Here is a 21,255-nt window from a genome sequence, read left to right on the forward strand (position 1 = left end):
GATCATAACCTGAGTCACAGTTGAACACTTAACCAACTTGAGCCACCCAGGTACTCCTATAGCCCATTTTTAAAGATTCAGTCTACACTGTCATATCAAAGGTTCTGAGAAAATACAAAGTAATGAAACTCACTTGATTTTTTTTTTTAACGTTTATTTATTTTTTGGGACAGAGAGAAACAGAGCATGAACGGGGGAGGGGCAGAGAGAGAGGGAGACACAGAATCAGAAACAGGCTCCAGGCTCTGAGTCATCAGCCCAGAGCCCGACGCGGGGCTCGAACTCACGGACCGCGAGATCGTGACCTGGCTGAAGTCGGACGCTTAACCGACTGCGCCACCCAGGCGCCCCAAAACTCTCTTGATTTTAACCAGCATTCCACAAATTTAGAGGACTATGTAACTCCTTCCTCCTAACTCATATAAACATCTTGTAGCATGCATTAAAAAAAAAAAAAAAACCCTGCAATAAATATGTTAAAGACTTCAATTACTGATGGAAAAAGTATATAGTGATCTCCCAGTTTCTCATAGAAAGATCATTCAAGTAATAAAACTTGCTGCTGTGTTGGGAGTTCAATTTTGTACTCTAAAAGAGATTTAGAAGAACTAAGCCCCAGTACTTGTGAATAAGACTTTATGTGGAAATAGGGTCTTCACAAATATAATCAAGTTAAGATGAGGTCATAATGGTTAGGGTGGACCTAAATCCAATTGGTGTCCTTAGAAGAAGGCTATGTGAAGACAGAAACACAGATAAACACAGGGTAGAATATCCCATGAAGGTAGAGGCAGAGAGTGGAATGATACGCCTGCAAGCCAACACCAAGGGCTTGCTGGCAACTACCAGAAGCTAAGAGCGAGGCATATAATAGATTCTACCCTCAGAGTCTCCAGAAGGAACCAATTCTACTTTGACCTTGATTTTGGACTTCTGGCTTCCATACATGGGAGGGAATAAATTTATTTTATGTTTGTGCTACTTTGTTACAGCAGCCTTAGATAACTAATACATGGTTTTTCATCATCAGAGATTTCAGACCAAACACACCACTTCACACTTTCAGGTAAAGATGACAAATTGAACATACCCGTTATTTTTACTACCTCCTGAAACTGCAATGAAACAATAGAAACAATAGAAAACAAAGTATTTTTAAAAGGAATAAACCCACAAGGACAGGGAAAAGATAGATATGATTATAATAAAATTCTAGAAACTGAAAAGCAGAAGGACTAGTGAGAAAGGATTTAGGAGACCTGAGAAACTGAATTATAAGCCAGAATAGGCAAAGGCCAAGAAACAACCAAAGTGATACAACAAAATCCCCGAAGATTCAGGAATGCAGAATCAGGAACTCCTGGAAGTAGGGGTGGGGTGGGAGCTAACATGAGGAGAATCAATTGAAAAAATGAATTTAAGAGTAAGTCAGGTCTTTAGATTCCCTCCTCCACTCTGCATTCTAGGGACTGATCCTTTCTAACCTTGGTGGGGGTGGAGGGTTATTCTTTGAAAAGGAAGAAGCATGGGTTTTTCAGCTGAGGACCAAAGTTGTATTAAAAATAAATGGCCTGGGGCGCCTGGGTGGCTCAGTTGGTTAAGCGTCCGACTTCGGCTCGGGTCACGATCTCACGGTCCGTGAGTTCGAGCCCCGCGTCGGGCTCTGGGCTGATGGCTCAGAGCCTGGAGCCTGCTTCTGATTCTGTGTCTCCCTCTCTCTGCCCCTCCCCCGTTCATGCTCTGTCTCTCTCTGTCTCAAAAGTAAATAAAAAACATTACAAAAAAATTTTAAATAAATAAATAAATAAATAAATAAATGGCCTGAATGAACATAAAGACTGAATGCTGAGATCTCTCTCTTATCTCTCCATCCCAGAACACTCACAATCTGACTTTTTATCTACCTAGTGAGAGGCTATGAACACATACATGGAAAAATCCAGCAGAATGCACATTGAACGTTAATTAATAATTACCTTAAGGGACAAAATGACTGGAAAGTCTCATCTTACACAATATATGTATCTGTAATATTGGAATGTTTCACGATAAGCATATATTACCCTTCCTTCTACCAAAAAATTTATGAAAATCATTAAAGATCAGAGATAATAAACACAATAAAGAGAAAATAAATGCTCCCTATACTTCGCATGGAATGAAGAAGTCCATTAGGCTCAAAATACCTATGGAATTAGGTTTCTTTCCAAAAGCTAATGTGGCTCAAGTCCTCTGCTTTGAGTGATATCAACCCCGCTACCTTGGCCAGCTTATTGGATTGCCTCTGTCTCCAAATGCATGAACTAACACAACCATACACAGACCAACATCACCCTAGCCATGTAGCTAACCAAAAAGTTCTTACAAATGATGGGAATTCTGTCCAGAGTGGAGTTCATGCACAGTAACAGCAAACCAACCTATCATATCTTCCTCAAGGATGTTTACTGCTAGGTACTCAAAGAGAAGACAGGGCATTTCAGTTCAGTGAGAAAATGTCTTGTGTAGAACCTAAAGTACTATTCAGTCTCAACTGGGACTGAGGATGACTTTCATTCCAAAGTATCCTTCAATAAACTTACAGACAGACACACTCTTTTCTCTCTCTCATATACACCTACACAACTAAACAAAAAAGTGATCACTTCAAAAGTTCAAGAAAATTAATTGTTCCAGGGTGTCACTCAATGCATCGTCTTTCCCTCAGGACTGTAGGCAAAAAAAAAAAAAAAAAAAAAAAAAAAAAGAATAAAAGCTAATAGAAGAGGTTTACTTTCAAACTAACTGCAAGTTAAGATTATCAAAGCATGCACCATTCATCATTTGATTTCTTTCCCCCTTTTTTTTTTTTGGCCCTTTTCCAACTATCAAAGACTGGACATGAAAAAGGAGATAAAATTCAATGTAATATAATTTTTTTGTGAGAGAAGGATAAAACCAAGAGCAAGAATGAGATTGCTTTTGAGAATTCTTAAACCAGTAAAATAATCCTCTTAACCAATCCTGGTGTCTGAGTGATCTCCAGAGTCCTGCAAATGGACCAGATTTCCAGAGCCTTGATAACAAAGGGTAACACCCCAAAATATGGACTCATTTTACACTCCACCTTCATTGGCCAAGCAGCTGCTAAAAACAAAGGCCACATATCCCGATACCTGGCAAACAAATGCACTATTGCCTCATGAATTGATTGCTTCTCTGGAGTGCCCACAAGTGTATTTGGAGAGAAACTTCGAGAGCAAGTTGAGGAGCAGCTGTCCTTCTATGAGACAGGAGAGATTCCACGAAAGAATCTGGATGTTATGAATGAGGTGATGGTTCAGGCAAAGGAAACGGCTACTGAGATGGCTAGGAAGCTGGAAAAGCAGAAGAAATGCATGAAGGAGAAGACACAGCTGGCCGTCTCTGCCCTCATGTCTTCAGAAAACAGCAGTAGTACCCCAGAGGAGTGTGAAGAGACAAATGAGAGACCCACAAAGAAGAAAAAGCAAGAGCCCAGGAGACCCTCAGAAGACCATCTGCCTCTGTCTCCAAATGCAAGAAAAAGAAATCTTTTTTCCAAGGAGGAGCTGGTTAGTAGCGATCCTGAAGAGACAGCTGGCAGTGGAAGTCTTCCCAAGAGGAAGAAATCTTTCCTCAAAGAGGAACCAGTTAGTGATGTTAAAGAGGAAGGAAATAAGAGCATCCCCAAGAAAAAGAAGAAATTCTCTTCCAAGGAGAAGCCACTCAGCAGTGGACCCAAAGAGGCTGCTGGCAGCAAGAGCAGTAGCTCCAAGAAAAAGAAAAAGCTGCAGAAGTTATCCCAGGAAGATTAGAATGGATATTTACCTGGTTAGGCACAACCCACATGACATTTCCCAACGCATCCCTTATATCCCAAAAAAAAAACAACAAATTCACAAGAATTAAAAAAAAAAAAAATCCTGATAAGAGTCATTCTACTCACCTTTCCTGTATGACACATTTGTAAATCTATCACCAGATACTTATTACATAATTACTTAAGTTTTTTAACTATAGAATAACCCTGGAATAACATGATAAAAGATTATGACTAATTGAAATTTTTAAATAACCAGAAAAAATCATAACAGAACAAAAAATCAATTATTTCTTCCTCTACTTACTTGTTGTTACACAGTGAAGAGTATTTTCCTGGTGATTAGAATTTAATGCTTCCATGGAAATCACTAGCTGTCCTTCCAGCAATGCTCCATTTGATACTCCTGTTTCACACTTCCAGTGAATTATTAAATATTTCAAAATCTGAAAAGGGTACAATTCAAAGAAAACAAATCTTTAGAAATCATAGTAATAATAAATGTATATGATACAGCTGAATTAATGATTCTAATTTCCAAAAAATAATATTCTTACTTGCAAAATGTCAGATTCACACATTTAGAACAAAGTATTGTGTCTAAACAGAAGAAATAACTAGGAAAGTGACATAAGAAAGGAGGCATAAGAAATTAACACAATGCCCAACAAGACAGGAAGTGGTGACAATAAATTGCTTTATTCAAAGGGTAAGTTCATCTGGAAATAATAATTCGGAAAAATTAAGTGGGAGTTTGTTTTTCCTGTGTCTTTTTTTCTCCCCAAGTAAAAGCCAACATGAATATTATGAATAAAAGTGGCATCTGGTTATGAATCATCTTTACCTTTCATTAAATCATCATTTCTGAGGATGGGAATACTAGTTAAAGATCACTGGCTCTGGAGGCAGATGCCTGGGTTTGAATCCCTGATATGCCATGTGATTTTAGGCAAGTTACTTAACTCCTCTCTACTTCAGCTTCCTCATTTACCAAAATGAGGACAGTCTACCACTTATGGCTGCTGCTAACTGTGAACAAAATAAGAGCATAATGCTTAACACAATGCCTGGCATATACACACACACACACACGTATATATACACGTAGATATATACACCCCACACAATTTGTACATATATATGTATATAAACACATATACATATATATTCTTATGTGTATATGCATATATTTTTAATACTTATAGACATTAACTTTCATTTTTAATAAGTTCATCTTTGGTGAAGACTGCACACAATATTTTAAATTAAACAGTCTTCCAAGATGTCTAGATAAAACATTCACTCTTGATGAGACAAATTTAAAAGAAAATATACTGTAGTTAATTCCATTACTTATGAAAGTAGACTCACTTACACACTAAGGGACCATAGGGAAAATTACCACCCCTTTTCTTAAAGGCAAGATCTCAGCAAGAGAACTTGGGGATGAATATCCTAATTTGTACCATAGTTTATAACGATGGTTTCCAGGCATTTCTACAGTCTAACACCTTCCTTCTCACATCCTCTGTCGCTGTGCTTCCCTCTGTTACGATATTCCCGCAGTTCCTTTATCCGTGAGGGAGCAGTTGGGAAAAGAATTCCGGCCTGTGAGTCAGAAGCCCTGGGTTCTAGGCTAGGTTCTGTCGTCTGTAAAATCTAACCCTCCAACTTTCTTTGATGAGAACGAAGGAGGCGAGAGGGCCAGAACTTTCGGGTGCCGTCACGCCGACCCTGTCTGGCCTGTGGCTCTGTTCTGTCTAGAACCCCTCGCAAGACCAGCGGCTAAGAACTCAATCAGATGTCGGCAGTGAAGGCGCCTCAACGGATGAACCCACGTGGCGAGGCGGCGCCTGGCGTTCAGTCCCACCTTCCACAGCTGGAAAGTTCCCTGGCCCGAGCGGTGCCGTCAGACCCGGGGGGGGGGGGGGGGGGGTGCTGCACCGCAGTCCGTCATCACCCAGCCGCCCGGGCCGACCCCCGCAGTGCTCCCCACACGTGGCCCACCGGCCGGCCGAACACCGCTCTCCCTCACTGCCACTTCACCCCGACTGGTCTGGACTCCCGCCCCGGGCTGCCCATCCCTCCCTCCTGCGCGCCCTCTCGGCAAAGAGGGACACCCTAGGCTGGCCTCCCGACCTGAACCTAGGTGTCCGCTAACGCCGGGCAAACACTTCAGCCTCCGGAGCCCTGGGGCCGGTGCCACCCCCTCCGCGCGGGCATTCCCCCAAGGGAGCCCAATTGCTCCCTCGTCCGCTCCTCACAGCCCCGTATGAGGCAGGCGGAATGTCCCCGAATCCCCTCAGTCCTGAACCTTCCTTCTCTACCTCGGGCCCCGCCAGACCCCTCTGCCCAAACTTCGCGGTCACCTCACAAAACCCTTCTCACACAGTGTCCTCCTCTACTTTCTCTCCCTTCCCGGCATCACCTCGCACACTGCCACCGCCGTGCCCTCCATGCCGCGCGGGGAGCGGCAGCAACGCCCACCACCTGCTGCCAGCCCGGACGTCGACCTCCGCCGGCGCCCACGCCAGGCCGCGCGGCTTTCTTCCCGCCCGCGCGTGCGCCCCGCCCACCGGCCCCCGCGCTTGCGCACTTTGAGCCGCGCCGCCCCCAGGCCGCGAGCCGCCGGGGCTTGCCAGGAGCGGTGGGGCGGTGCCGGCAGCCGCGAGGGCCCGTGGGCGGACGGGTGGGCTGGCCGCCGAGCTGGGGAGAGCCGCGGGCCGCCACTGAGGCTGGAAGTGAGCCGGCATGAGGCCAGACCGCGACTCTCCTTCCTCCCGAAGAAAACTTTCCCACGGTTCTGCCGAGGTGCAGTCCTCAGCCGGGAGAAGCTGCTGGTGCCCGGTGCGGGATCTCCAAGTTGATTCTTGACTCTCAAGCAGCCTCACCTGTGGGGGCCATCATCCCACATGCCCTAGGCCAACCTCTGGTTCCCAGATTTACCAAATAAAAATACAGGATGGCCCAGTTAAAATTGAATTTCAGATTTAAAAAAAAATATTTTTTTTTAGGCATACGTATATCTCATGCAATATTTGGGACATACATATTATAAAAAATTATTCATCTAAAATTAAAAACTGGGCGCCTTGTATTTTATCTGGCAGCCTACCCCAAACATGTCCCCAGCTTCATCCCCAGGTGCCTGGCCAGCCCCAGACAGGACCTGGAAGGCGCCCCCCGCCGCCGCCGCAGCCGCCGCCGCCAGGAAATAGGCTCCTCCCCACGTTCGGCTCTACACTAAATATGCCAACTGCAGGAGCCTGGTTGGCTTTCTGGGCTCCAGCTGACAGGACAAGCTCTGGGGTTTTCATGGAGTGTTGCCAGCCGGAAGGAAGGTATTACTCCAGACTCCAGCTACTGGACTTCGGGCTGGTTCAGGGAGGGACGTGATGAGAGGGGCTTGAGCCCAACCTGATGATCTGGCAGCTAGTTCCTCAGGCAGCTGAAAGGAAACAGGTGAGAGAGATTCCTATGTGGCAAAGAGTTGCCCAAGGAGAAGGGTGGGACAGGGTGTTGGCTGCTTTCCTTCAGGGAAAATTCTTCCACTCCAGCTCCAAGAAGCTAGGATTGGACAGAACAGATGGGGGAGTTGGCAGAGTGCCCATCCAGTACACAGCCTTGGTGTTACTCCAAAGAACATGTCTGCTGAGACCTGAATCATAGCCTTGGCCAGTCCAGGGTCAGCGCTGTTGACCACCCTCCCCATCTCAGTTGCTCACAGGTGGACCTACTGGAGAGAGATGGGTTTTATTTCTGGAAAATTCATCATAAAACCATCTCAGACTTGGGGCAGTTCAGTCAGAGGAGCCTGCAACTCTTGATCTCGGGGGCATATGTTCGAACCCCAGGAAGTAGATATTACTGAAAAATAAAATCTAAAACAAAACCAAAAAAAACCTATCTCAGACTTGATAAGAGAGCTGGCATTCAGGGAATCATTGGAGTCCGCCTCTCCGCTTCACTCCCTTCTCTCTCAGGTGTTCCCTTTTAGGCAGAGGCGTTGTCAGGGGGAAGGGAACTAACATTGATTGAATGCATGTTGTCTGATACCACTGGCTCTTTACACAAGTTTTTTCGCCCTCGCGAGTATCTTGCAAGATACTTATTACCTTTACCATATTTACTATCCATCAGTGGAGAACCAAGGCCTGAGGATGGCTCTCTAAAATATTTCCTATAGAGAGTTCTGGCTCAGCAGGAAATGCCCCACCTTGAAAGTGGCATTGGAAATGAAGGGTGTAGGAACAGTTACCCATGTAGATGTACTTCAGATGAGTTGGTCATCCTGGTTTCCAGCCCTTGGCCTTGGAGTGAGCATCAGGGATAAACATGCAGGGAACACCCAACACCATCCTAGAGTTAGGGAGGCCTGACAGAGGTAGCCAGGGACACAGCCACCTTCTATACTGGAGGTAGGCAGAAGTAAGGAAAGGAGTCTTTGATATGAGGGCCTGCCAGCAAGTCTTCCATAGCATAAACCCTTGTAGTTAGGTAAGGTTTGATGCAGGCTTGACATTTGGTGGGCATCTGCTCTGGGCTAAGTGGCCTTAACTTTTTCTAATTTACCTTATGTAATCCTCCCAACATTGTATGGAAGGTGTTATCATTGCTTTATAAAAGATGAAGATGAGGTTCCAAGAAGAGGTTGTATGACAGTGAGTTGTAAATGGTGGGGCCAGAATCTGAAACAAACAAAATTTCTTAACACCACTTTCTACTCCCCTACAGCTACCCAGTGCATCTCTCATCTGGATGTGACTGTCTCAAAGTCCTGTAGTATGGGAACATTGACATTACTGTGAAAAAGCCAATACCACTCAAAAACAAAGGAGCCAATCAACTCAGATGGCCTCGTCTCCCACAAACTAAGGTTTGAATGAGCCACAGCTCCCAACCCTTCTCTAACCCATCAATGTGTGCTTAGGGTCTAGTAACTAATATACTATTGGACTCCACATTATTAAAATGGTTTTTACCCAGACCCCATCCTCAGAGCAATAGAATGTCAGAGCCAGAATGGACTGCAGAGGTTGTGAATTATTTTCAATAGCTGAAGAAATTTGAGGCCCAAAGAAATTAAATGACCTGGCCAACGTTAAGGTCACTCTTGTCAACCAGGTCAACCAAGGAGCTTTTGGATGCTGCTCTGGACATTTTTAGCCCTGGTGTTCAGGGTCTTATTATCAATGTCTTCAGGGGCCCAGTTATCCCCAGTCTCAGTGGCATATTAATTCTGCTTGCATTCCTTCCCCCACCTCAGGATTTAGATTACTGTTGCAAGTCTGCTTTGGACATTCTGTTTATTCTGAGAAGAAATACCCTGTCTGGATAGAAGAGACCCCATCTAAAGAGCCCCGGACTGATTCTGACCCAAACCCAAGGGTTTAAGTGGAACCAAAACATCCGAAGGAATGCTGCCAGGTGAACAGTGACATTTTAGGAACTGTTGAGCTTTCTTTCCCTTTTGAATGTGCCCTCTCTGTGCATATCATTCCTAGACACCTCTTAGGTCTACCTCGTTCTCAGGCTCCCCTAGAGCATTCAAAGGCCCTGAAAAGATTGACCAAAGGAACTTAAGTGGGAAATATCCCTGAGGTACCCCTTACTAGGTTGATGCAAAACTACATCCATTTGAGAATTTTTCTTTCCCCCTGGGAAACTAGTAAAAGAGGCTGTTTCCCATACATGCATCAGGAAAGGGTTAACCGTTTCTCTCGGGTCCTGAGCCAAGTCTGTCCCCTACCAGTTCCCATAACCGGGTTTCCTGAAATGGAGCAGGTCCCAGGTGCCTCTCCACTAATCACATCCTTGGAAATGGGGCCAGGAAGCTCAGATTAGCTCATCCCTTCACCTTCTTGAGGCCTTCTCCACCTGGAGCACAGAATCTGGGGCAGCTTCTCTACTCACCTCCCTCTGCTTCCCCAGCCAGGGTCAGACAGGGATGTTCTCACGGAGGTATGTTAGGTTGTGGGGGCACTAGACGCCACAGTGGTGCTAACTCTTGTGCCAATTCTTGGACTACAGCATTTGTCCTTCCTCATTCTAATACTTATGGGCAAAGGAAAGATTCTCCCCCAAGACAATACTAGAGTTTGTATAACTAGAGTATTTTTTCTTCACCCCTCTTCTCTGTTTTCTTCCTCTACTTCTTAGAATGACTGACTATGATACCAGATAGCTTCCTGTTTTTCCTGGCTGACAATCCTCCTGTGTACAGAGTCTGATTCCTCATCCATCAGTAGCAGGTTCTGGGGCCAACCCAGGAGATTTCATTCCTTCCCTGTTAGTGTCTAATTTCGACTCTTCCTTGATAACCAATAAAATCTGTATCACAAAGCTTGTTCTCTCTAATTGGCTTTTTAACTTTCTCTCTAGGCAGGTCTGGATTTGTCCCACTAGCTGATGTCCACTGTAAGGGAGGTATTCTTTGTGCCATAGAAGCCTTGGAAATGGAAACAGCAGTGTAATCTGGTCACACATGACTGAGTAAACCTATTGATCCAAAGGCCAAATGATCAATTTTGTTTGAAAGACAAGTAGGCTAACTGGGAAAAAAAGATTCTTCTTCTAGGAGCCCCATTCAAGAGCACACTGGCTCCACATGTTTAGTCTTAGTTCTGTCTTTGTATAACTATAGTACTCGAAGGACTTGACCAGGGATGTTGGTGTAGTCTTTAAAGCTAGTAATATGGAGCCTTGGTGGAGCTGATTCTCCACTGACCTCTGAAGTTGACTTGATTTCATCCATTCTAGCTTTAAGGCCACTACTATCTTCTGGTTCTGCAACTTCCCTTCTCACCAGCTAAAAAGAAGCTATGGGATCAAAAGTCTAAAAGGGTGAGGATATCTGAAATTTTTCCTATTTTACCACTCACTTTCAGTGTTATGTTTCAGTTTTCCTCAACTAAAATAGGAAAATTATCCCAGGAATATAGTTAAAATAACATGTGTGAAACAATTTGAGAGTCTTAGACTCTTTTTTTTTCAAGATTTTTTTTAATTTTTAAGTAATTATACCCAACATGGGGTTCGAACTTACAACCCCAAGGTCGACAGTTGCATGCTCTACCTGAGCCAGCCAGGCACCCCTAGAATCTTTAAATTAGAGGAAATCTTAGAAGTCATTTAACCTGGTATTTCCCAACCAGAGGAATAATTTTTTTTTTCCCAATTCATTTCCTTTATCCCCAACCCTCCTCCTGAAAAGCTTCTCTCTTCCTTCTTCCTCAACCCCTCCTGGTATCCAAGGTAGAGAACTGATCTAGTTTGCACAACATATTTCATGTGCTTAGGGTTGTGAAACAGTGCCCTAATTCAGCTCCCTATTTCATGCAATAGTCATTCCAACAGTCCCAACAAGTTGATATCTCGCTTTTACTTGAGTAACTCATGTTGGGAAAGTTGCCACCTCAGGCAACCCATTCCAGTTTTGGACAGCAGTGGTTTGGTAGGGAGTTTTTCATTATTTGAACTGGAACTCCCCCACTGTATCTTCCACCCGTTGGTCCCAGCTCTGCCCTTTGAAACCACAGGGAAGTCGTCTAATCCCTTTATAAAGGGCAGAAGGGAATACCCAGGATTGTTATTGTTAACCTGTCACAGTAGTTCAGACCTGACCTGAATGATTGTATTACAGATGTCCTGTGCTTTGTACACTAGCTATGTTCCTAACACATTGTGTAAATCTAGTTGTGTGTGAATCAAATCATTTTAGACACACTGAGATGTTGACTGTCTAAAAGAAACCCTGTTACCTGTCCTTTCATAAACTGAAGAACTTTGTTGTAATGCAAAGAACCTCCCCATTAAACTTTTCTGCAAATCTAGATTTTTCATACATCATGTTTTACTTAAGGCAAGATTTGCCTGCATACAAAACACGCAAAACAATGACAACAGCAACAGCTGACATTTCACTGAGCCCTTATCTGCACCTGACATGCATTATTTAATTTCTTACCACCACTCCTTGAAAATGGTCCCCTATTTACAGATGAGGAAACCAAGGCTTAAAGAAGTTAAATAACTTATCCAAGTTTACACAATTAGAAAGTGATGGGCCAGGATTCCAACAAGGTCATAGGACTCCAGAATCTTGTGTCTTAACCACCAGGAAGTTTCAGATGCCAATTATAATTGAAATAACTGGCTACTTAGCTGTGTACCTCAGCACAAGTAAATCAGGCTGCAATACAGAAAACTGACCTAAGATTGTTGCAGGTTAAAAGATGTTCACTAAATTGACTCATTTTTGGGTTCTGGCACCCAAAATCCACTCTTTGTAGGTTTCCTGCACAACTCACATTTTTCAGTGCAGTTTGATCAAGGAGCTCCAAAGACTTCCCTTCAGCTGTTAGTATGAAGCAGATGCTGCCAAAATTTATTTCAGGCAGAAGGGTGTGATCAGACACTTTTTCACAGGATTTGTGTATTCCCAGGGGTATGTGGCATAAGCTTCTTAAAAGAAAGAAGTGGTTCATTATTGACAGGGACAATCAAAAGTATTGGCACCCTGGTTGATCCCAGTCTGCTCCCAGATGGGTTGAAATCGTTCAAATGTGTTTTTAGGTCCTGTTTTTAATGGTGTTTAGGTTTGCAAGATAAAAATAATTTGGGAGGAATGGTCCATAAATAAAGTGCTGTTTTGAATTCAAACTGGACAAAGATAAATGGATGTAATAGTCTTGTGTCTTCAAGTCAGTTCCAGTTTCTCCGATTTTAGTCAACAACAGCGAGCACTCACAACATTGCTCAGCTCAGAGCACACCCCTCAGGGCTCCTAGAATCTCAGACTTTTCTACACTAAATAAGGGAGCTCTGGGTAGTACTCTTCTGTCCTCTGTGCCCCTCCCCCACCTGCCCCAGCATCAGAATGCCCCGTTTGACATGAGACTTTATCTTGGCTCATCTGCAGACTTTTGCTTTCAAGTACATGATCATTCTTTGCAAATCTCATCCCTAGCAGATATTACACAGGCCTCCTGGTCCACAGCCATCAGGAATCAGGTCAGTCCTTGCAAGGCACCAGAACTCTCCTTGCAAGTCTACCTTTCTGACCTTTACTTTGTACACCAGGCTTGTTTATAACCTCAAGTCATAGACCCAGGTGAAGAAATACACAATTTTCTTTATCTCTTAACCTAGCTCTTCAGCCCCCATTTCCACTAATGGCAGAAAACTAATGAACTTTGCCAATTCCGGACAACTCAATCATTTCAAGTTTTAAACTCAGTCTCTCAGGAGTCTCCTTCCTTCTCGTCACAATGTGCTAGTTGGGGGTTCACATATCATTCTGACATCAGGGAAGGGCACCAAGGTCAGGTGCCATCTTCTGTTCCTCTTGCCTTACTTGGTCTTGGTCATTGGACTCTATCACCACTGCATCTGTTGCAGAGTTCCCTGGTGGGTGGGACCTGCAGCCTTGATATAGAAAGACACAGTGTCTGCTTCACAAGGAGCTCGGTGGCTCCCATCTCAGCTCTTCCTGGTACTACTGAGCCTCCATCCGGCTCCTGGCATGGGTCATGCAGCCCTCAGGCTCTACTGTGGGCTTCATCCCTACCCCCCCCCCCCGCCCACTCCACAGCAATCCCCACGGGCACCCAGCTCTCAGCTCACCTTCACACTCCTCTCGGGAGCTAGGCACCAAGGCACTTTTCAGATCTCCTCCAAATGTCAAGGAGCCAAGAAGACTTGGCTTAGGGAGTGAGAAGGTTTGTGGGTAGTGAGGAAATGTGACTTATCTCAGCCCTGCTTTGCCTACACGGGTGACAATGCCATTTCTACTCTGTGGCAGTTGTCCCTTGGTAACACAGGGGGCTTTGAAATGCTGTGTCTCCTCAGAGTTCTAGGAATGGAATGAAGCATAAGCCTCATCTGTCTACTGTTGTTTGGTGGTGAGCACAGAAAACAGAGCCCAAGGTGCATCTAAACCCTCTTTCCTCTTTTCTCAGTCTTTTCCAATTCTGCTCCAGGCTCAGAAAGGATTATACTTCTGTGTGGAGGGGAAACCCCCAGGCCCTTTGCATTTCAACAGTTAATGGCATAAACTCTAAGTTTTAGGTTTGTCAAGTTCTGTCTCTTAATGTTTAAAAAAAAAACCTGTGGGGGCGCCTGGGTGGCGCAGTCGGTTAAGCGTCCGACTTCAGCCAGGTCACGATCTCGCGGTCCGTGAGTTCGAGCCCCGCGTCAGGCTCTGGGCTGATGGCTCAGAACCTGGAGCCTGTTTCCGATTCTGTGTCTCCCTCTCTCTCTGCCCCTCCCCCGTTCATGCTCTGTCTCTCTCTGTCCCAAAAATAAATAAACGTTGAAAAAAAAAATTAAAAAAAAAAAAAAAAAAAACCTGTGAAAGAAAAAAAAAAATCCGTCTCAAGGACCCAGCCCTTACAATTTAAAAACTGGAGCCTCCAAGAGTATCTCCTCTGCAACATAGGAAACAACAGGAGTTGGCAAGGATGTGGAGAAAGGAGAACACTCTTACATTGTTGGTGGCAATGCAAACTGGTGCAGCCACTGTGGAAAACGATACAGAGATTCCTCAAAAAGTTAAAAATAGAACTACCCTACGACCCAGCAATTGCACTACTAGGTATTTACCCAAAGGATACGAAAATACTTATTCAAAGGGAAACATGCACCCCAATGATAAATTTATAGCAGCATTATCCACAATAGCCAAATTATGGAAATGATTTCACTCATAGGTGGAATTTAAGAAACAAAACAAATGGGGGCGCCTGGGTGGCTCAGTTGGTTAGGCGTCCAACTTTGGCTCAGGTCACGATCTCACAGTTTGTGAGTTTAAGCCCTGCCTCGGGCTCTGTGCTGACAGCTCAGGGCCTGGATCCTGCTTTGGATTCTCTGTCTCCTTCTCTCTCTGCCTCTCCCCCACTTGTGCTCTGTCTCTCTCTGTCTCTCAAAAATAAATAAATGTAAAAAAAAAATTAAAAAAAAAAAACAAATGAACATGGGGAGGGGAAAGAGAGGTAAACCAAGAAATCGACTCTTAACTATAGAGAACAAACTGATGGTTATAGGAGGGGAGGTGGACAGGGCATAGGTTAAATGGGTGATGGGGATTATGACGAGCACTGGGTATTGTATGTAAGTGTTGAATCACTAAATTCTACATCCAAAACTAGTATTACACTGTATGTTAACTAACTGGAATTTAAATAAAAACTTGGAGGAAAAAGAAAACATCTCCTCTGGGATAGATTTGAAAAGATCTAGTTAAGAATTCAAAAGCCCAAGACTTTGACTCTGATCTTTCTGTATCATCCCTGTGCAGAGGATGCTGCATCTAGAAAGCCTTGCTGCTGCTTAATGATGGGAGATAAATTCAGGGTAAAAGAAACGGAAAATGCATTGCTTGATATGAAAACATCTAGTTTTATCTTTTTATAACAAGGAATCACCTTCTCTCCCAAAATCTTTTCTGTCACTCATTAATATATTGCACAAATATATACATGTCTGCTCTAGTAGGGAAAGACTAGGAACTGGATGTGCTCTCTACTTTCACAGAGTTCACGATCTAAGAGGGAACACAACCAATGGGCAGTGACCATCCCGTAGAGTGCTGTCTGAAGGCCCCTGTCTCAGACTTGGAGACCCTGGGAGGTTTTCTGGAGGAAATGACACCTAGATTTAGACCTAAAGAGTAAATCCTCGGTGAATGGAAAAGAAAAAGTTTCCAACCAAATCAAATACCATGTTCAAAATCCTACAAATGCTGGAAAAACTCCCAACAGATTCCTTATGTCTAGGAGCGTCAAGTGAGGAGTGGTGAGCAAAGGGGACTGGAGAGGTAAGCAAGGTGTATAAACTCTGTTAAGAATTCTGGACTTTATCCCAAAGGCTTTGGGGAGCCACTGAAGGGTTTTCAGCAGAGAAGTGATCTGTCAGATTGTTGTATTAAAAAGACGTTCTGGAGGCGCCTGGGTGGCTGTTGGTTAAGCGTCAGACTTAGGCTCAGCTCACGGTCTCACGGTTTATGAGTTTGAGCCCCACTTCAGGCTCTGTGCTGACAGCTCAGCCTGCCTCTCTCTCTCTTTCTCTCTCTCTCTCCCTCTCTCTCTCTCTCTCTCTCTCTCTCTGCCCCTCTCCCGCTCACTCTCTCCCTTTCTTTCTCTCTCTCTCAAAAATAAATAAAAACATTAAAAATAAAAAATAAAAGACTGACTACAGAGTGGTAGATAAGGTGGCCCAGGAAGAACACATAGAATGAGAAAAGGGCCTAGGAGAAAACAACGCAATTAAGTGACGAGCAGAAAGGAACTCACAAAAGAAAAAAGGGAGAGACTACAGGGGTTGAAGGAAAACCAGGAGTGGGGCAATCCTAAACCAAAGGAAGAAAATTTCAAGAAGCAGGCATAATGAGAGTCAACCACTGCCAAGAGGAACAGTAAGAAAGCAATTGGAAATTAACATCAGATTTAGCAAGTAGATTACTGAGGACCTTGTTTGAAAGCAGCTGCAGAGGAATAGAAATTATATTGCGTTGGACTAAATCAATTGCCTCAGTGCTCATTGTCTCCTTCACTCACAATCTGTCTCTGCACTCGTGTCTTCCAAATGTGTATAAGTCTAGATCTCCACTTTGAGCCTCATAACAATCAACTACTCAGTATGTCCACTTGATTGTTTCAAAGGTATCTCAAACCCAGCAGGTTCCAAGACCTACACTCTCCCCACCCAAACCTGGTCTTCCTCCAGTGTGCCTCATCTCAGCAAATGGTACCTTTGGTCTTCCAGCTGCACAATCCTCCCATAACAAACCCTTTCCTCACCCTGTATCTAACCCATTGTCCCATCTTGTCAATTCTTTCTACCTATGTGTTCCTCTATCTCCACTGCCAACATTCAAGTTCAAGCTACCATCTTCTGTCTCATCTAAACCACAGTGGTAGCCTCCTCATTGGTTTCTCACATCAACTTTCACACCCCTCCAACCCATTCCCCACACAGCACCTGGAGTAATCTTTTTATATTTCTTTAAGTGTTTATTTATTTTTGAGAGACAGAGAGAGAGAGAGGATGAGCAGAGGAGGGGAAAAGAGAGAAGGGGACAGAGAATCCAAAGTGGGCTCTGTGCTGGCAGCAGAGAGCCTGATGCAGGGCTCAAACTCACAAACCATGAGACCATGACCTGAGCCAAAGTTGGAGGCTTAACCATCTGAGCCACCCAAGCGCCCTGGAGTAATCTTTTTTTTTTTTTTTTAATTTTTTTTCAACGTTTTTATTTATTTATGGGACAGACAGAGACAGAGCATGAACGGGGGAGGGGCAGAGAGAGAGGGAGACACAGAATCGGAAACAGGCTCCAGGCTCCGAGCCATCAGCCCAGAGCCTGACGCGGGGCTCGAACTCACGGACCGTGAGATCGTGACCTGGCTGAAGTTGGACGCTTAACCGACTGCGCCACCCAGGCGCCCCTGGAGTAATCTTTTTAAAAACATAGTTGATCATTTCACTTTTTTGCTTCAAATCCTTCAATAGTTTTTTCCAGGGCTCCAAAGGTGAAAAACAAAATTCTTTAAATGACCTAGAAAGCCCTGCACGATCTAGTCCTTGCCTATTTTCCCAGCCAGCATTCACCACACATTCCCTCTTGCCCACCGTTTTCCCTCCCTTCTCTCCGTTTCTCACGTGCACCATGAGACCTGCTGCTGCAGGCCTGGTGTCCACACACCGTGTCTCTGTAGCTAAGAACATGGTTCAAGTGTCAGACGTCTGGGTTGAAAATCCCAGCTCTACCCCAGCCTGGTTAAATGACCCTGGGCAAGGCACTTCGTCTCTCAATGTCTCCATTTTCTCTTCTGTGAAATGAGGTTAATACTTACTTGTCAGAGTTTTTACAAGAATGAAATGAAATGATATGTGGAAAGGGCTAAAAATATAGTCCCCAATTAGTGTTAGTTACCACTACTTGTTATCTCCCATTCTCAGCCTGGTTAACACTTCTCATATTTCAGATCTCAGCTCAAATGATGTGAGGGAGGTCTCCCTTGACACCCTCTCTCCAGCCAGGTTATGAATCTCTGTTAAATTCTCACCTAGCATCCTGAACTTTTAATTCATTATACTTTGTGATTATATATCTGAGGGGTTATTTTATTAATGTCTGTCAACCCTACCAGAATATAAGCTCCAAGAAGATAGAAATATCCCATTTTACTCATCATTAAATCCCCACATCCCAGCACAGTACCTGGCACATAAGCTAGATACTTTGTTTGTTTGTTTGTTTGTTTGTTTTGAAAGAGAGAGAGAGCACGCACACGCAAATGGGGGAAGGGCAGAGAGAGAGGGAGAAAGAATCCCAAGCAGGCTCCACACTATTGTGCAGAGCCCGATGCAGGGCTCAATGCGGGACTCAAACTCAGGAACTATAAGATCATGACCTGAGCTGAAATCAAGAGTTGGATACTTAACTGACTGAGCCACCCAGGTGCCCCACACCAGATGGTTTTTAAATAAATGTTTGATTAAAGGGGAGGCAAGGTAGTGGAGCCAATGTGTTCAAATCATTCAAGAAGATTGTGATCATAAAAAGTAAGGGCAAGACATGGAGGAGGACCAGGGTTTGTCACTTACTTTTTAAGCTGGCAGATACTTGAGCATGTTCAAATGCTAATGGGAAGGAGCGAGAAGAGAGGGAACTTACCAGAATGACTGGGAGCCATGAGACTGCAGGAGGGGATAGCACTTAGTGCAGGAGCCAGAAGAATCATTCTCAGATAGGAGAGACACATCTTCCATGCTACAGGAATGAAAGAAGAAAATTCAGCTACATCTGTAGACTTGGTGGCAGGAAGTGCTACCAAGACCTTTCTATGAATTTTGGTAACACAAGCAGCAAATCTGGATTCTCCAAAAAGCTCAGCATACTTGGTGGATTTCATTCCATGCACTTTTGCAACTCATGTAAAAAGGAAGCAGGTGGGTTGTTTTTTTTTTTTTCCTTCATCAATGACTACACTGATACACTACAGAGCAAAATGACAAGTCTCCAGAGCAACTGAGACCAACAATCTCAGCGTTTTCTTTATTGAGCATGCTTCCTCAATATTGGGAAACAGTATGGGAAAATGATAATGTTATAAAATAATAATGGCTGACACTGGTTGAGGGCTACTATGTGCCAGGTGCTATTCTAGTACTTTATCTACAATAACTCATTTGATCCCCACCTTATGATACCATTCTGCAGGTAAGGAAACTGAATTCCAGAGAGGTTAAGTAACTTGCCCAAGGTCATCAGCAAGTAGGTGGCAAAACTACTTTCAAACCCAAAGTCTGACTCCAAACTTGATGCTTTTTTTTTTTTTTTTTTTTTTTTTTTTTGAGAAAGAGAGAAAGCAGAGGAGGGGGCAGAGGGAGAGAGAGAGAATCTTAAGCAGGCTCCATGCTCAGCACAGAGCCCAATGAAGGGCTTGATCCCATGGCCTCGGGATCATGACCTGAGCTGAAATCAAAAGTCAGATGCTCAACCCACTGAGTCACCCAGGCACCCCCAAAATTGATGCTTTTAACCACTCTACTCTCACTAGCAGAAGGGAAAGAACATACTAGGAATCAGAAACTCTGATGTCTCCACCATGAACTAACTCTGAACTTGGGCATTCATTTGCTCATCAACAAAATGAGAATGATAGTGTTTACCTTTACAATGCTTTTTAAAGGATTATGAAATGCTGAAAATGGGAAATACTATACAAAAGATCTTATGAGTATACTGATCATAAGACTTAATATCCTTGTCTTCTAATTGGGTCACAAGCCAATAGCCGTTGTTGAGACCCTTGGTTCCCATACCAGTACAGCAGCAGCAGTTTGGGTGTTCTGGTGTCTTTGGCAGATCAGCTGATTCTCATCCCATCAGCTTTAACATCCCTGGCCAGGTCTCCTTGATGACCCCTTCCCCCCGAACACACACCTACCCTTGGGAACAGTTGCAGCTTATGCTCTCACTTCTTTGATTCCATTGGCCAAAGGAGTGACTGTTAAAAAAAATAAGCAGTAAATAGCCTGAATGGCAGCTACTCGTGAGGTACACCCCAGAAGGTCAAGTTCCACTTTGGTGGTAGAACCACTGTTCCAGTTTAGTGGTGGAATCAGACTATCAGAGCTAGAAAAGAACTTCAAGGTCATGTTTTAGTGCAACTCCCTGACACCCCTCCTTACCCATTTTATACGAGGAAAACCAAGGTCAGGTAGGCGAGGTGATACAACCAGATGGGATTGGTAGCAGCACTTTTTTGTCCTTGAAAATGTTTTCAAATAATTTTAAAGCAAATAATTTCACCTTGCCAAAATCATAACTGGAAAGTACTTCAATCACTTATAAATTTGTTTTGGTACATGTACCTTTTCAGAGAGGAGCAAAATCCTAAAATTCCATTAACCATAAATAAATAAAACCTTAAACCCAATAACTCACGTGAAGCCCATGCTTCCCATTGCCCTTACTTGGTCATTTCAGGCATTTCCCAGGCGGAAACAGGCCCACATCTTCAGAGACAGCATAATCTGACAGTTAAATTCTCATTGCTCTGCACAAAGCCCAATCTATTATTACTAGTTCATCTCTGAGCTTAGTTTCCTAGTCTGGAAGAACAGTACCCACCTCCTAGAGCTGGAGTGGGGGGTGGGGGTGGGGGGGGTGTCACATGAGATAATGCACTTTTAGCACCCAGCTAGCACTCTATAACTTTATTATTATTTGAGCATAATTCTTTTCTCTCTCAAGCAGATAGTTCACCTTGCTTAATGACCTTAGACCTTCGACCACTCAGATGCTACTAAACCAAGGAGAAACCCAGCTGTGCCAGGCCTAGAAATGTCCATCCCCACCCCCACTCCCTTTTAAGACAGTGAGTAGGCCGGAATTCTCCTGGTTGATAAATGAGAGGAGCCGAGAAGGAGCAGAGAGAAGCTGCAGTGATGACTATTCTGAGAATCTGATCTGCGAGCAGGCGAATCTCCACCACATACACCATGGAGACGCTTTGGGAAAGAGAGCCGGCCTACCTGCCTGAAGAAGGATGCTCGAGAAAGGGGATGGACGACAGAATTGCTTAAAGGGAGATGAACTGGAGGTGCCCAAAGAGGAAAATTTGAAAAGGAAAACAGAGGCTGAATTTTGGGAAACCTGAGCGGTGAGTGTCATTAAAGGAAGGATTGCGTGTCTCGGGGAGACAGATTTTTTGGAGGAAACGAGGAGTAGGGACAAAGGTGGGGGTCCTCGAGCTGCGGAGCCCAAGCCGCGCAAGCTGTGGGGGATCTCCAGATGGCCCAGCGGTGACCGGAAGCCGACATTATGGGGGGCACCCACAGGGAAGGTGGCGGGGTCGGGAGCCGGCCGCACAGAAGCCGCCGCGTTCGCCCCGGGGAAGGTCAGCGACCCCCGGCCAGGGGACTGTGCG

General features: G+C 44.4%; 2 protein-coding genes and 2 long non-coding RNA genes across 5 annotated transcripts in view; 2 read left to right on the forward strand and 2 right to left on the reverse strand.

Moving 5' to 3' along the window:
* The window catches only part of TOP6BL (TOP6B like initiator of meiotic double strand breaks), a 97,552-nt gene extending 91,180 nt beyond the window's left edge, over positions 1 to 6,372 (reverse strand). The window contains exons 1-2 of the mRNA XM_086676819.1: positions 6,249 to 6,372; positions 4,128 to 4,266 (exon numbers count right to left, since the gene is read on the reverse strand). Of these exons, the coding sequence (XP_086532945.1) occupies positions 4,128 to 4,266; positions 6,249 to 6,278 (169 nt within the window). The 5' untranslated portion in view covers positions 6,279 to 6,372. The remainder of the gene's footprint in view (positions 1 to 4,127; positions 4,267 to 6,248) is intronic.
* A 419-nt stretch (positions 6,373 to 6,791) lies between these two features.
* On the reverse strand, positions 6,792 to 20,234 carry LOC147576354 (uncharacterized). The gene is made up of 3 exons (XR_015240701.1): positions 19,771 to 20,234; positions 18,495 to 18,590; positions 6,792 to 7,268 (listed from the first exon to the last, which is right to left on the reverse strand). It is a non-coding gene; the product is annotated as an uncharacterized LOC147576354 (long non-coding RNA).
* On the forward strand, positions 7,088 to 11,652 carry LOC147576355 (uncharacterized). Its single transcript, XR_015240700.1, has 3 exons — positions 7,088 to 7,282; positions 8,555 to 8,696; positions 9,087 to 11,652. It is a non-coding gene; the product is annotated as an uncharacterized LOC147576355 (long non-coding RNA).
* Positions 15,613 to 21,255, forward strand: part of SPTBN2 (spectrin beta, non-erythrocytic 2) — a 44,490-nt gene continuing 38,847 nt past the window's right edge. The window contains exons 1-2 of one of the 2 annotated variants that reach the window (XM_086676804.1): positions 15,613 to 15,635; positions 20,583 to 20,988. The gene's annotated coding sequence lies outside the window, so the exon portion shown is untranslated. Of the gene's footprint in view, positions 15,636 to 20,504; positions 20,989 to 21,255 lie in introns of those variants that run through there. The other variant, XM_086676805.1, reaches the window with a different exon arrangement.

Source organism: Puma concolor, chromosome D1 (assembly GCF_028749965.1).
Source record: "Puma concolor isolate L17-30 chromosome D1, mPumCon1.1.hap2, whole genome shotgun sequence".
NCBI classification, from domain to species: Eukaryota; Metazoa; Chordata; class Mammalia; order Carnivora; family Felidae; genus Puma; species Puma concolor.